General features: G+C 40.8%; 2 protein-coding genes across 2 annotated transcripts; both read left to right on the top strand.

The window, feature by feature from the left end:
- The first annotated feature begins 2,958 nt into the window (after positions 1-2,958).
- LOC144707586 (protein THYLAKOID ASSEMBLY 8-like, chloroplastic) lies at positions 2,959-7,503 on the top strand. The gene is made up of 4 exons (XM_078580779.1): positions 2,959-3,369; positions 4,887-5,059; positions 5,823-6,049; positions 7,319-7,503. The coding sequence occupies exons 1-3, from the start codon at positions 3,010-3,012 to the stop codon at positions 6,037-6,039; spliced, it is 750 nt and encodes a 249-aa protein (XP_078436905.1). The 5' UTR covers positions 2,959-3,009; the 3' UTR covers positions 6,040-6,049; positions 7,319-7,503.
- Positions 7,504-10,079: 2,576 nt separating this feature from the next.
- On the top strand, positions 10,080-12,820 carry LOC144707585 (xyloglucan endotransglucosylase protein 6-like). The gene is made up of 4 exons (XM_078580778.1): positions 10,080-10,350; positions 10,445-10,545; positions 11,598-11,758; positions 12,391-12,820. The coding sequence occupies exons 1-4, from the start codon at positions 10,164-10,166 to the stop codon at positions 12,773-12,775; spliced, it is 834 nt and encodes a 277-aa protein (XP_078436904.1). The 5' UTR covers positions 10,080-10,163; the 3' UTR covers positions 12,776-12,820.
- The last annotated feature ends 2,106 nt before the right edge of the window (positions 12,821-14,926 follow it).

The following is a 14,926-nucleotide window of genomic DNA, read 5'->3' as shown; positions in this document are numbered from 1 at the left end:
GTCAAGGTGAGACAAAGAGTAATATCATAGAACTACAACAAGAGCTGTAACTTCCGCATGACTAGGCTACCAAGATACTATGTGAAAACCAGTCAATGCCTAATCAAATACATGGTCATATTGATTAATTCAATTGTATTGATTTTGGGTGTCATGCTCGTTACGATCATGCTACACATTTATATTGGTCCTACCAAGGAAAAGGTAATTAAGGATCACATCATTATGAATTTTAGGTATTGATATAATTAAATTCATATTAGAGAGAGTATGGAAAAAATAAGATTAAGTTGATACTGAACAAATATTTACATTTAATAAGAAATAGAAAAGTGTGGTAATATGGGGGAGATGATGATTATAGTAAATAATTCTGAAATATAGGCAAGAATTGAGTGCGCTCCTTTGTGGGGTTGGAAGTTCTGCCTCAGGGGTGTTGAAAAATCAGGGTAACATTTTTAGGTTGAACCCAGAAAACTGATGTTAGTCAGCAGGTGGTGCATGAAGGCGGTTAGTACATCATTCGGTGGTCTGACATCAAATGGCTACACAGAGGAAATATGAAAAATGAAGACATGTGATGCAGCTATACAGATGGAAAATTGTGTGCATATGTGCAACTGATGCACAAAAAGTAGAGGCACAAGTAGCGCTGAATTGGGAGGGTGAACAGCATTGGTAGTCATTTGTGTAGAAGGATTGTGAAAAGGAAAATCGATGTGGTTTTAAGAGAAGACAGAGGAGGGAGGCGTGCTGTTTGAAAAAAATTTCTTCCTTCTTATAGTGAAAAGTCTTTGAAAGCCAAATAAGGTAACTTCCCAAACCTCAATCAGGGCTATCCCCTGCCCGAGTGGCGCAAGGCTCCTTAATTTTACAAAGAAACTCTATAGCTTCCTTTCCACTGTATTCAACAACATTAATCAGATAAATGGGCATTGAATTCTCATTGTTTCACTAGGTTAACCATTGATTGGGTGAGACAAAAAAACTAGTTTTTAAGGGGAAGGAGAAAAAAGTTTTAGACAACTCCACCCTCTCTCTTGATTGAATGATTGATTAATTTAGGGATATAACTGAGTGTGTGGTTGTTACATCCCCAACCTCCAGATACACATTCTTGGCCTTTAAAAAACTATCATATGGGCATCCAATGTAAGTTCAAGACAAACCCAAAAAAGTGGCATCACTTGATCAAGTGAAGTGCTCCTTCATATGTTTTTTTTTGGCCTTCCAAGCCTTTCTTGGGCCTAGGCCTCTTCCTGTGGGCTTGTCCATGGCTTAGGCTTCTTTTGCAGAACTTGGTCTCTCCCAAAGCTTTCCTTTCTTTCAGGCTGAATTCATACTTGCTCATTACATCTAGTAGTGCTCTTGAACTTAAATAAAAACTCAAGATGATTTTAGAAGCACACCAATTGGCTAGAGGTTAAATTTGATAGATACATAACTCATAAAGACAAAACTTTAAATTTAGTTAAGTATAACAAAAATGCGTGAAATTAGGGTAATTTAACAAAAAAATTGTATACTCATGTGTATAAGCAAAAAAAGTTATGAAACATTACAACACAGGACAGTCAGGATTATCACCTATAAAACTTCAAACACAAAGATTGATCACAACCTCATCAAAGAAAAATATTAGAACCAAACTAGTGATTTATCCTATGTCAAGGCTGAATGAGGGATATACATTCCTCAGCTTGGCCACTGTAATCCACTGGGACATGAGACATCACATGCCGAAGCATAATTTTATGAATATTATCAATTTCCTCAAGCCATCCAATGATCCTGCTTGAAAACCCCAATCTAGATTATATAAATGTATTCGCAGTAACAAAAAATATAGTATTTCTGAGTCAAACTTTCTGTACCTTGTGTATGTTGAAACAACATCATATTGAAGAGTTTGTGATTCCGAAAAAATATAAAACCATCAGTTTATAAACACAATGAATGCACAATTTAGGTTAAAAGTGTATAAAAGTAGTCAGATTAAAGAAATTTAAAGAAATTTGACTGATTCAAAATTCCAAAAAAATGGCAAATGCTAATTGTGAACCTATACAATGTTTAATTTGTGATTCTGAAAAATATAAAACCATCAGTTTATAAACACAATGAATGCACAATTTAGGTTAAAAGTGTATAAAAGTAGTCAGATTAAAGAAATTTAAAGAAATTTGACTGATTCGAAATTCCAAAAAAACGGCAAATGCTAATTGTGAAACTATACAATGTTTAATTTGTGATTCTGAAAAATATAAAACCATCAGTTTATAAACACAATGAATGCACAATTTAGGTTAAAAGTGTATAAAAGTAGTCAGATTAAAGAAATTTAAAGAAATTTGACTGATTCGAAATTCCAAAAAAACGGCAAATGCTAATTGTGAACCTATACAATGTTTAATTTGTGATTCTGAAAATATAAAACCATCAGTTTATAAACACAATGAATGCACAATTTAGGTTAAAAGTGTATAAAAATAGTCAGATTAAAGAAATTTAAAGAAAATTGACTGATTCGAAATTCCAAAAAAACGGCAAATGCTAATTGTGAAACTATACAATGTTTAATTTGTGATTCTGAAAAATATAAAACCATCAGTTTATAAACACAATGAATGCACAATTTAGGTTAAAAGTATATAAAAGTAGTCAGATTAAAGAAATTTAAAGAAATTTGACTAATTGGAAGTTCCAAAAAATGGCATATGCTAATTGTAAACCTATATAGACCTATATAATGTTTAATTTGTGATTCAGAAAAATATTAAACCACCAGTTTTTAAACACAATGAAGACATAATTTTGGCTGAAAGTGTATAAAAGTAGTCAGATTAAAGAAATTTAAAGAAATTTGACTAATTGGAAGTCCCAAAAAATGACATACGCTAATTATACACCTATATAAACCTAATATATGGGTGAAGAACATAAGCCTATATGATGTTTTATTTATAACTCCCGCCCAAAAACTCGTTGAAGCTGCCAGGGTTTTTGGCTATGGCGATGCGAGCGCTAACTGTGAGGAGAATCCGCTGTCTCTCTCAGTTCATCTCCAAGATCGTCGTTCAACCAGGCAATGGCGCTTCCTGCGATCTTCGAAGCTACATTAATGGAGGGCAGAAGCTCGATTTGGACCGTGGTTATCACGATGGGCGTCCTCGGGGCCCGCTATGGAGGGGGAAGAAGCTGATCGGAAAGGAGGCGCTTTTCGTGATCCTCGGGCTGAAGAGATTCAAGGATGATGAGGAGAAACTGGATAAGTTCATCAAGACCCACGTTTTCCGGTTGTTGAAGATGGATATGATCGCTGTGCAGACCGAACTCGAGCGGCAGGAGGAAGTCGACTTGGCGCTCAAGGTAAAGGTTTTTCTCCTTGACTATCAAAAATTTGATTCTCCGTTCTTCTCTTGAACTTTATCATGTTATGAAATTATTCAAAAAAAAAATTACGTCGATTCCTGTCTAGGGCTCCAACGCAGGAATATCTTCCAATTTTATTGAATTTCTGTTTGTACGTTCATCTCTAGAATTTATCGAGATGAAAGATTTAAGAATCATTAGAATTGCAATTAATTTCAAATTTTTTTGTTAAATTAAGTGGTGATCACGGATTTTAGATCTGTGGCCATGATGTGGATCAGATTTTACATCGTCGAAATTCTTCTCTGTGCCTCAATTTATCCAATCAATGGATCAAATTTATTAGCCTTTGCCGCCACTCGTCCTCGCCACTGTGAGATGACGAAATTATCATCATTTTTTGTTCTCGGCAAGATGTTTATAAGGTGAAAAAAGTTTCATCGTCTATTTGTTTACTTGTGTCTTGGATTTCCGCACACGTCAAAGTTGGTCAACATTAATTTTGGATAACGATGATATTGATGAATTTTTTATGATAGACAATTTTACATTCATGTCAAGATGAACTGTCATTTTTGCTAAATTATCATCAAAAGCATTGTCCATGTCAATGTCAAAGACCCTCGTTGACTATGACTATGACAATGAAAACGCCACATTTTTTAAATCAATGGACGAGGTTGTCATCAAAAGAAAGTTAACCAGTAGACAAGCATTTTTGAACCTCATTGCCAACATCACACATCATTGTCAACATCATTCATCGTCATCTGGACCTGCTGAACCCTACTCATTCCGATGAATATAAGCGATGATGAAATTTTCATCCTCTTGATCATTGTCATTCGTCTGCTGGAAAGTGGTAATGATGAAATCGTCATCGTCATTGAAAATAGGCGTATCCTAGGAATTTAATCGTCATCGTCAAGGTGATGCAATCCTCTAGCCCCAAAGTGTATCCTAGGAATTTAGCCCACTAGGGGCATTTTAGTAATTTCATGTTTAGGGTAGATTGCTTCCTTTCCTTATAAATAGGCGTAGCCCTCCCTTGAGGAGGGCAGTCAAGACTTATAGTAAGATTGGCCTATTGGCTCACTATCTCGATCCTCCTTGTCTCGGTCCCGTCCCCTTGACCGTCCAGCGATCCCCTATCCCCATGATCGTCTCACCGGATCTTCAGCTGGCTCCCCTCCAATCCGATCCTTACCCTTGCCGTTTGGCTCTCTTCTACGCTCCAACAATCCCCCTCCCATGATCGTCAACCCTTCACCGCGTCATCAGGCAGCTCGTCCCTGGTCGATCACTGCCCCTTCTGTTCAACCCTCTTATCATTCCCGTTTCGACTCTCCTACCCGGGAACGCCTACCTCGCCTCGTCCTCCACCCTCCTCCTGATACAAACCTAGATCAAGGTTCGTATCACAAGGACGATGTTGTGTTTTTGGATGACAATGATGAGTTTGGTAATTGCCCACAAACACTTTTTTTTTTTAACGTATCGGATGTTGTTGGCAGATGTTCAAAGTGATTCAGCGCGAGAGCTGGTACAAACCGGACGTGTTCCTGTACAAGGATCTAATTGTGACGCTGGCGAGGAGCAAGAAGATGGAGCAGGCAATGGAAGTGTGGGGGGCCATGAGAGCGGAGGGACTCTTCCCTGACTCGCAGACGTATGCGGAGGTGATCAGGTAGTGCTTGTCATCATTATAGTGCAGCGACGCGGACGGGACGATTGTTTCGTCCCGGACAAATTTTGGGACAAAAGTTCATCCCGGGACCACCGGAGAGGACAGTTTTCATCCTGTGGGACAAAAAAAATAGTCCGTCCGGAGATCTCTGGGCGATGGACATACGAATCTGGGCGGAAAACCACTGGATTCACATCCGAGGCTTGAGATGTTGCCACGTGGCCTTGCTAGGACAATTTGCATCAAAGTCCCTATTTTTTTACGTGCGTGCAAATGGAAGCCACTCAGAAATAATTGTACATATGTCCCTTTTGCGTTCTATCTCCTCAGTAATTCCCTGAAAAACTTGAAAAAATCTATTAAAAATATTAAAAATATAAAAATGTATTTTTTCGTCCGGGATGAATTTTGGGATGAAAATTCGTCCCATAAGGACTGGACGGGACGAAAAACCATGCCGAGATTATTGGACGGGACAGTTTTTTGTCGGTGGATGAAAAACCATCCTGTCCTTCGTCCCTGACCTAACATCGGACGTAGGACGGGACGAAATTCGTCCTGTCCCATCCTTCGTCCACGTCCGGGACGATCCGGAACTATAGTCATCATAATCGATCATGACGAGAGGATGATGATAAATTATCATCATGTTCATCGTTTGTCGTGGCCAGGATGACAACGACGATGACGACTTTGTCTAGCCACCATCACCGTGTTAATCCCAATTAGACGATAAGATGACGATGATGGGTTTTTGGATCAGGGGGTTTCTTCGTCATGGATCGCCGGCGGACGCCATGAATGTCTACGAGGACATGAAGAGTTCGCCGGACCCGCCCGAGGAGCTGCCTTTCAGGATCCTGCTCAAGGGACTGCTGCCCCATCCTCTGCTTAGGAACAAGGTGAAGAGTGACTTTGAGCAGATGTTCCCCGATCGCCACATCTACGATCCACCCTCAGAGATATTTGGTCTCCATTGAATTGCACCAGGTTGGTCTCTCTCTCTCTCTCTCTCTCTCTCTCTCTCTCCATCTCGGTTTCCCTACTTCCTCTCTCCCCCAATATATCTTTGGCCTCCAGTCACTTGAACCAGGTTAATAGTTTTTCTCTCTCAAATTTATTTCTCTCTTCGTATCTATCTCTATCTCTTCTCTCTCCTTCCTCTTCTCATTTCTCTCCCTCCTCTTCTCCCATTTCACCGATCTTACCTCTGAATTCTTTTGCCTCCAGTGAATTGAACCATGTTGGTCTTTCTCTCTCACTCTAAATCCTTTCTTTTATACTCCTCTATCTAGACCTCTTCGCGCGCTACATCTATGATCTTAACCCAGGTATGTTTGGCCTATGATTAATTGAGCCTGATTATTGTTGCTTTCCCTCTCTAACTCCTCTCACTCTTATTGTCTCTATCCAAGATCCCTTTAGCTTCCAGTGAACTGAAACAGGTTGGAGATTACCTCTAACTCTCTTCTCCACTCATCTCTCTCTCTCTCTCTCTCTCTCAAACTCTTTTATCTCTCCACATCTGCAATCCTACCCGAAGACTTTCACCTCCAGTGAATTGAAACAGGTTATTCACACTCTCTCTCTCTCTGTGTCTCTCTCTCTATCTATCTATCTCTCATACTCCAGATATCTCTATCTAAGCACATCTACTATCCTCTCCCAGAGACCTTCGGCCTTCAGTAAATTAAACCAGTTGGGTGACTCTCTCTCTCCCTTTCTCTCTCCCTCTCGCTCTAATTCCTCTCTCACCTCTTGTCATCTATCTCTCTAACTCCTCTCTCCCCTCTTTTCATCTCTCTCTCACTCTCTCTCTCTAACTCCTATCTTGCCTCTTTTGATCTCTCTTTGACTATCTGTCCCAACTCCTCTCTTGCCTCTTTTCATCTATCGTTGACTCTCTCTCTCTAACTCATCTCGCCTATTGCATCTCTCTGTCGATCTCTCTCCCATTTTCATCTCTCTCTCTCTAATACTTTGTATCTCACCACATCTACGATCATACCCAGAGATCAAAAAAATTTGGCCTCCTGTGATTCTCTTTCCCAGTTTGCTAACTCTTCTGCTGTTACTCTCTCTCATCAGCTCCCACTCCTTTGTTATTTATATCTGTAATCTCTTTTCGTCTCTCTCTCTAAGTCTGTTCTATCTCTTTGTCTCTCTTGTTTCATCTCACTCTCTCTCATCGTATCTTCCTATTTTCATCTCCCCTTTTCTCTCTCTCCACTTATAAAAATGTCAATGTTGGTGCTGCAGTTTCCCGATCTCCGCTCTAAATGTCAATCATCCAGAGTTGACTTTGAGGTCAACGATTTTTCGGAGTTCAGCTTGGACGTTGGCTTTGAACGTTCACTTTTTTGCTGTCAACGTCTCTTGAGACGGTTTGACTGTGGACATTGACTTTTGTTATATTATATAATATGGCCCTGTAAAAACAAGAACTTACTCGTCTCTCTGGAATAGAGAGATTTGATATTGAACTAGAGAGAGGAGAGAGATTTGATATTAGACTATAGAGGGAGAGAGAAATATTTGATATTGAGCTGAGGGGGAGAGAGAGAGAGAGATTTGATATTGAACTAGAGAGAGAGATATTTGATATTGAACCAGAGAGAGAGATTTGATATTGAACTAGAGCGGGAGAGAGAGATATTTGATATTGAGCTAGAGAGGGATAGACAGATATTTCATACTGAGTTAGAGAGGGGGAGAGAGAGATCTGATATTGAACTCGAGAGGAAGAAAGAGATACAGAATGAGAGTAGGAGATAAATGAGAGAGAGAGAGTGAGAATAGGAGATGAACGAGAGAGAAGAGTGAGAATAGGAGATTAGAGAGACAGAGATAGAGAAAAAAGTGAGAATAGGAGATAAGCGAGAGAAACAGGAAGAGCGAGAGAAAGAGTAAGAATAGGAGATGAGCGAGAGAAACAGGAAGAGCGAGAATAGGAGATGAGCGAGAGAGAGAAGTGAGAATGGGAGATGAGCCAGAGAGAGAGAGAGAAAGAGTGAGAATGGTAGATGAGCAAGAGAGAGGTGTGAGAATAGGAGATGAGCAAGAGAGAGGTGTGAGAATAGGAGATGAGCGAGAGAGAGAGAGAGAAAGAGTGAGAATGGGAGATGAGCCAGAGAGAGAGAGAGGAGTGAGAATAGGAGATGAGCAAGAGAGAGGTGTGAGAATAGGAGATGAGCGAGAGAGAGAGAGAGAGAGAGAGAGATAGACTGAGAATAGGAGATGAACACGAGAGAGAGAGAGATGGAGTGAGAGTAGGAGTCTAGGAGATGAGCCAGACAGATAAAGATAGATAGAAAGAGAGAAAGAGAGAGAGAGCAACCAATGCCTCGAAAGCTCCGCTATACTGTCATGCTTCAGCAGGCGGATAAAGAGGGAAAGAGTTAGAGAGAGAAAGGTGATGATGAAATTCATGGCGTCCTGTCCACGGAACCCACAGTACATCCGTGAATCCCACCTTACCCTTTTCCCAGAGTTTCTCTGTCTTCCTTCCTTCCTTCCCTCTCTCTCTCTCTCTACCTTCAAAGAGCAAGAAGACAAAGACTACTCTCTCTCTCTACCTATAAAATAAAATAAAAACTAGAGAGAAGAGACAGGGACCCGTCTCTCTCTCTCTCTATCTCTCCCTATATCTCAACTCTAGGTAGAATAAAGGCTCAATATAGACATCTTTTTCTCTGGCAGTTATTAAGTGGAAGAGGAAGAAGACAGAGACCCGTGTCTCTCTCTCTCTAGCCCAAGACCTGCGGAAATAGAGAGAGAGAGAGACCCAACTCGCACTCTATCTCTCTCTACCAAAGGCGAAGAAGAAGACAAGGCACTGCCTCTTTCAGTAGCTCAAACAACTACGGAAAGAAGAAAAAGACTGACATTTCTCTCTCTAACTCAACGAAGAAGAAGAGAGAGACCCAACTCGCGGTCTATCTCTCTCTACCAAAGAGCCCAAATGGGTCTCTCTCTCTATCCACTTATCCACTCAGAGAAAGAGGAAGAAGACAAAAACCCATCTCTCTCTCTAACTGCAGAGTGTAATTCCAGTCTTTCTAGAGATACGATTTGTATACAAAAACCCATTTCTCTCTCTAACTACATACTGTAATTCCAGTTTTTCTAGAGATACGATTTGTATACAAAAACTCCTCTCTCCCTCTAACTACAGACTGTAATTCCAGTCTTTATAGAGATACGATTTGTATACAAAAACCCATTTCTCTCTCTAACTACAGACTGACTGTAATTCCAGTCTTTCCAGGTATACGATTTGTATACAAAAACACATCTCTCTCTCTTACTACAGATTGTGATTCCAGTCTTTCTACAGATACGATATCTATACAAAACCCCATCTCTCTCTAACTACAGACATTAATTCCAGTCTTCCTAGAGATACGATTTGTATACAAAAACCCATCTCTCTCTCTTCCCTATTAACTTTTTTCAAAACTCTGAAAACAAATTTGAAATATTATTCAAACAAATGATTTAATTTTACATTCAACAAATATTTATTTATTTATTGAGACGATTTGTACATTAAAAGGCACCTCTCGCTCTATCTATAGACTATAATTTCAGTCTCTCTTGTATATAAAAACCCATCTCTCTCTCTTCCGTATTAACTTGTTTATTAAAACTCTGAAAAAAACATCAGAAGTATTTATTGAAACAAATACAACATTAAATATTTCTGATGTGTTTTCTGAGTTTTAATAGAAAAGTTAATACGGGAAAATCAATACCCATTATCCAATTCCATGAGTGATCATGGCGGAGAGGACTTGTCTGACCAGAAACGACAAAAAGGCTGACATGGCAAATTATGATTGGTTGTCGCGAGGACTGCCGTTCCGTACGCGGCGATCGGACCTAGAGAGAGAAAGTGGGGCCCACAGTCCAGCAAGCTGCCAGCTCACTCCCACTCTCTCGGTCTCTCACTACTGCGGCCCAACGGCTACTTGAAAAGAGAAATGGCTCAAACGAACGAGTTTTAGAGAGAGAAAGCTTCCCGGACTATAAATACCTCCCTTCCCCGTTGTAATCTTCATTGTTCTTCTTCTTCATCCTCTGAATTTGAATCTCAGCGATCGCCATGGCAGATCGGACGAGACATCGGGCTGGCATTGTCTCAATCTTCTTCCTCTCGTTCTTAATCTTCATCAGTTCGTCGGTTTTTGTCAATGGATCGAGTTTTGACGAACTGTTCGAGCCAAGCTGGGCTGCCGATCATCTTCTGCGCGATGGCGATGTTGTTAACCTCAAGCTTGATCGATCCACCGGTAGATATTTGAATCTCCGTCTTCTCCTTCGTCTTCTGTGTTTTTTTTTGTTGATAATTGCTTGCTGATCGCGATCTCTGCGTATGATTTGTAGGGGCGGGGTTTGGCTCCAAGAACAAGTACCTCTTCGGTAGGGTATCCGCCGAGATTAAGCTGCCGGCTGGCGACACCGCTGGCACCGTAACTGCCTTCTACGTATGACTCGTAACTCTAATCATTCTTGTGATTCTCTTCTGATGATACATTCTAACTCTAATCAGCATTTATCCTTACGATTGTTAAGATTTTCTCATGATTTTGCGTTCTTAATCCTTTCTGCAGTTCTTCTTTAGTAAGCAATCTGAACTCTAGTTCTGGTTTCGATTCCTCTCTCCTAACTGCGCATTGTTTCGTTCATCCGTGATTCTATTTCCTTCTGTTTACGACTTCTAAGCTCTGTTATTCTCTCATGAATCCTTGTTTCGATCCTCTCCTGATAACTGTTATTTTCATTGTAGTACTCGTTTTCCTTCTTAACATATCACGTATTCTAAGCTCCGTCGTTATGAGTCTAGAACTCAAATATTACGCTGGTCCTCAACTGATGACGCAGTCTAAGATCGAAATTTCGGAATCGAGTTTAGAAACTAATATACTTCGTAAATCTCTGCTCGAACTGATTCGAGCTTAGAAACTTTGCTTTTAATATCAACTGATTACGCGCTCTAAACTCGAACGTATGTCGCGATTCTGGACCGATTGCTCCTTCCAGGCATGAACGACTCGATTCGAGTTTTGAATCTTTGCTCTAATATTATGAAAATTTCTGATCCGATTTCCAACAGACTACGCTTTCTAAATCCGAGAATATCTCCCGTTCTAAACTCCTATTCAACGTCTTATTCTTAACCGATTCCCGCGATTCAAACTCACTCATTCCCGACTGCGATTCCTCTACTCAACAAAACTCCGAAATTGTATTCTAATTCCCGAGCTCGTTCTCAACCGATCTCAGAAAGCTTGTGTCGAAATGACAAGTACAAGAACGCTGATCGCATTTTGGTTTGGCCCGCTGTCAACAAAACTCCAAAATCGTATCTCCAAATAACCAAAACTCTTATTGAATTTCTGAGGACTCTCAACAATCGATCCCGCTATCCAAAGTCACCAGATTTCCCGTTGCGATTCCTCGAATCTTGAAAACTCAGAATCTTGCCTAGAAATTGAGAAAATAAGAGAAAAGGCTGATTGAATTTGGGATGGGGCAGATGTCGTCGGAGGGGCCGAGCCACCACGAATTCGACTTCGAGTTCCTGGGGAACACGTCGGGCGAGCCGATCTTGCTACAGACGAACGTGTATGTGGACGGAACGGGCAACCGGGAGCAGCGGATTGACCTGTGGTTCGATCCACGGGCGGACTTCCACAGGTATGTAGTAGACGTGGTCGTTCGGTTCTTTTTGTACGAATTTGTGCGAATTGTTCGTTCTGTTAGGTTTTCCGAACAGAACAAAAACGAACCCGAACAGAACATTGCACAGATCCGTGTGCGGTTCTTTTGTTCTATTTTTGTTCAAATGTACAAATTTTGTTCGAATGTGTGAATTTTGTTCGTTTTTTGGAAAAAAATGGAATTTTGTTCTAATTTTCTTCGAATGTGAGAATTTTGTTCGTTTTTTGAGAAAAAAACACGATTTTGTTCTAATTTTGTTCCAATGTGCGAATTTTGTTCATTTATTGATAAAAAATCCGAATTTTGTTCTAATTTTTTCGAATGAGCGATTTTTGTTGAATGAGCGATTTTTTGTTGAATGAGCAAATTTTTGTTCGAATGTGCAAATTTTGTTCAAATGTGCAAATTTTGTTTGTTTTTTGAAAAAAAAATAGAATTTTGTTCTAAGTTTGATTTTGTTCCAATGTGCGAATTTTGTTCGAATGTGCAAATTTTGTCCGTTTTTCAAAATAAAGAAGTACAGAGCAAAGAACAAGGACCTGTGCAGTTCTTTTATGCGAATTTTTTGTTTATTTCATTCGAACAGAACAGAACAACCATGTCTACAGGTACGGGATCGCGTGGAGCAGGAACTGGGTGGTGTTCGAGGTGGACGAGACGCCGGTGCGGGTGTTTAGACGGATGACGGGACGGCGGTTCCCGGACGACCAGGCCATGGGGGTGTACAGCTCGGTGTGGAACGCGGAGGAGTGGGCGACGAGGGGCGGGCAGGTAAAGGTGGACTGGGGGCACGCTCCGTTCGTGACGTCATACAGGGGGCTGAGCGTGGTGGGGGCGGGTGGTAGTGGAGACGGGGGAAGGGTAGACAAGGAGGAGGAGATGAGTGTGCACCAGAGCCACCAGCTGGTGTGGGTGCGGGCGCACCACTTGGTTTATGACTACTGCTTCGACCGGCAGCGGTTCCCGGTCTCGCCGCCCGAGTGCCGAGCGTGATCGGGGGTCTTCAATTCTTGATCTGGGGGAAGTCGTTCTTCTCAGGTAATGAATCTGAACTCTCCCTATCTCTCTCTCTATACATATTTATATATATAATATATATAAATATATCCAACTCTCTCTCCCGCTCTCTCTATCTCTCTTTCTATCTCTCTCTCTATCTCTCTATCATCTCTCTTCCCATCTCTCTCCCTCTCTCTCTCTCTTTCTCTCTCTCTCTCCCCCCTCTTCTCTCTCTATCTCTTTTTCTATCTCTCTCTATCTCTCTCTCTCATCTCTCTCTCCCCATCTCTCTCCCTCTCTCTCTATCTCTCTTTCTCGCCCTCTCTCCCACTATCTCTCTCTCCCTCTCTCTCTCTCTATCTCTCCCACTATCGCTCTCTCCCATCTCTCTCCCTCTCTGTCTCTCTCCCCCCCTCTCTCCCCATCTCTCTCTCCCCCTCTCTCTTTCCCCGTCTCGCTCTCTATCTCTCTCTCTTTCCTCCCCTCTCTCCCTCTGTGTCTCTCCCTCTCTCTCTATCTCCCTCTCTCTCTCCCCCTTCCCCCCTCTCTCTCTCTGTATCTTTAGTGTTTATAGTTGTTTAATTTGTGTTCTCCTTGCTTCTTTTTTTTGTTCTGTTTTTTTAAGTTTTTTAACCGATTTTTCTGTCTACAATTTTTTGCTTAATGAATCTGAACTCTCCCTATCTCTCTCTCTATCTCTCTCTTTATCTTTCTCTCTCCCTCTCTCTCTCTCTTCCTCACTCGCTATCTTTTTCTCTCTTTCTCTCTCTCTCTCTCTATATCTCTCTCGCCCCCTCTCTATCTCTATCTGTCTCTCTCCTCCTCTCTGTCTCTATCTGTCTATCTCTCCCCCCTCTCTCTCTGTGTCTCTCTCCCCCCTGCCCCTCTCTCTCTCTCTACCTCTCTCTCCCCAACTCTCTCTCTATGTCCCTCTCTCTCCCCTCTCTGTCTCTATCTCCCTGTCTCTCTCTCCCTCCCCCTCTCTATGTCTCTCTCTCTCTCCCCCCATCTCTCTCTGTCTGTCTCTCTCCCCGTATCTTCAGTTTTTATAGTTGTTTAATTATCTTTAGTTTTTGTGTTCTACTTGTTTCCTTTTCTCTGGTGTCTAGCTCCTTTTCTCTCCCTTTCTCTCTATCTCTATCTCCCTCTCTCTCCCCCTCTCTGTCTCTCTCTCCCTCCCCCTCTCTCTGTCTCTACTCTCTCCCCCCATCTCTTCTGTCTGTCTCTCTCTCTCTGTATCCTTAATTTTTATAGTTTTTTAATTTGTTTCTTTTTTTTCTCTGTTTTTAACTAATTTCTCTCTCTAGATTTTTTACTCCGGATTCTTTCTCTGGATTTTTCTGGTTTCTCCCTGTTGATTTTGTTCCTCAGCTTCTCTGTCTAGATTTTCGTGGCTTTTGGCTTGATTTTTCTGGCTTTTGGCTTTTGGCTTTTGGCTTTTGGCTTTTTTAATAAGTTTCTCGCCCCCTTGTTTTTTAACATCTTGTCTCTTGATTTTGTACTCCGGTTGTTCTCTATATAATTTTCTTCGGTTTCTCTCTGTAGGTTGTGTTCTTCGGTTTCTCTCCCTAGATTCAATAAGTTTATCTCACTCTAGACTTTTAATAAATTCCCCTATCTCTCTCTAGTTTTTAACTATTTATCTCTATAAAATTTTTATTCCAATTTCTCTCTCTAGATTTTTTCTCCAATTTCTCTCTCTAGATTTTTTCTCCAATTTCTCTCTAGATTTTCTCCAAATCCTCTCTAGATTTTTTCTCCAATTTCTCTCTCTAGATTTTTTCTCCAATTTCTCTCTAGACAACAGACTTTGTTCTTTGGTTTCCCTTTCTAGAATTTTAATAAGCTTCCCTCTCGCTCTAGTTTTTAACTAGCTTCGCTCTTTAGAATTTCTCCGGATTTTCTTTCTAGATTTCTTCTACTCTTCTCTCGGTTGATTTTTACTCTGGGTTCCCTCTAGATTTTAACTCCGGTTACTTGTGTTTATATTTACTCAAGTTTTACTCTGACATTCAGTCAGATCTTTCTCTCTCTATATTTTTTTTAAAAAAATTTCTCTAGATTTTTGCTCCAATTTTTCACTCTAAATTTGATCTAGCTCCTTTTTCTAGATTATTCTTTAGTTTCTCTCTCTAGACTATTTTC

Source organism: Wolffia australiana, chromosome 9 (genome assembly GCF_029677425.1).
Source record: "Wolffia australiana isolate 7733 chromosome 9, ASM2967742v1".
Taxonomy (NCBI): Eukaryota; Viridiplantae; Streptophyta; class Magnoliopsida; order Alismatales; family Araceae; genus Wolffia; species Wolffia australiana.
Note: the sequence above shows the minus strand (reverse complement) of the source record. Positions and strands in the feature narration are given on the sequence as shown.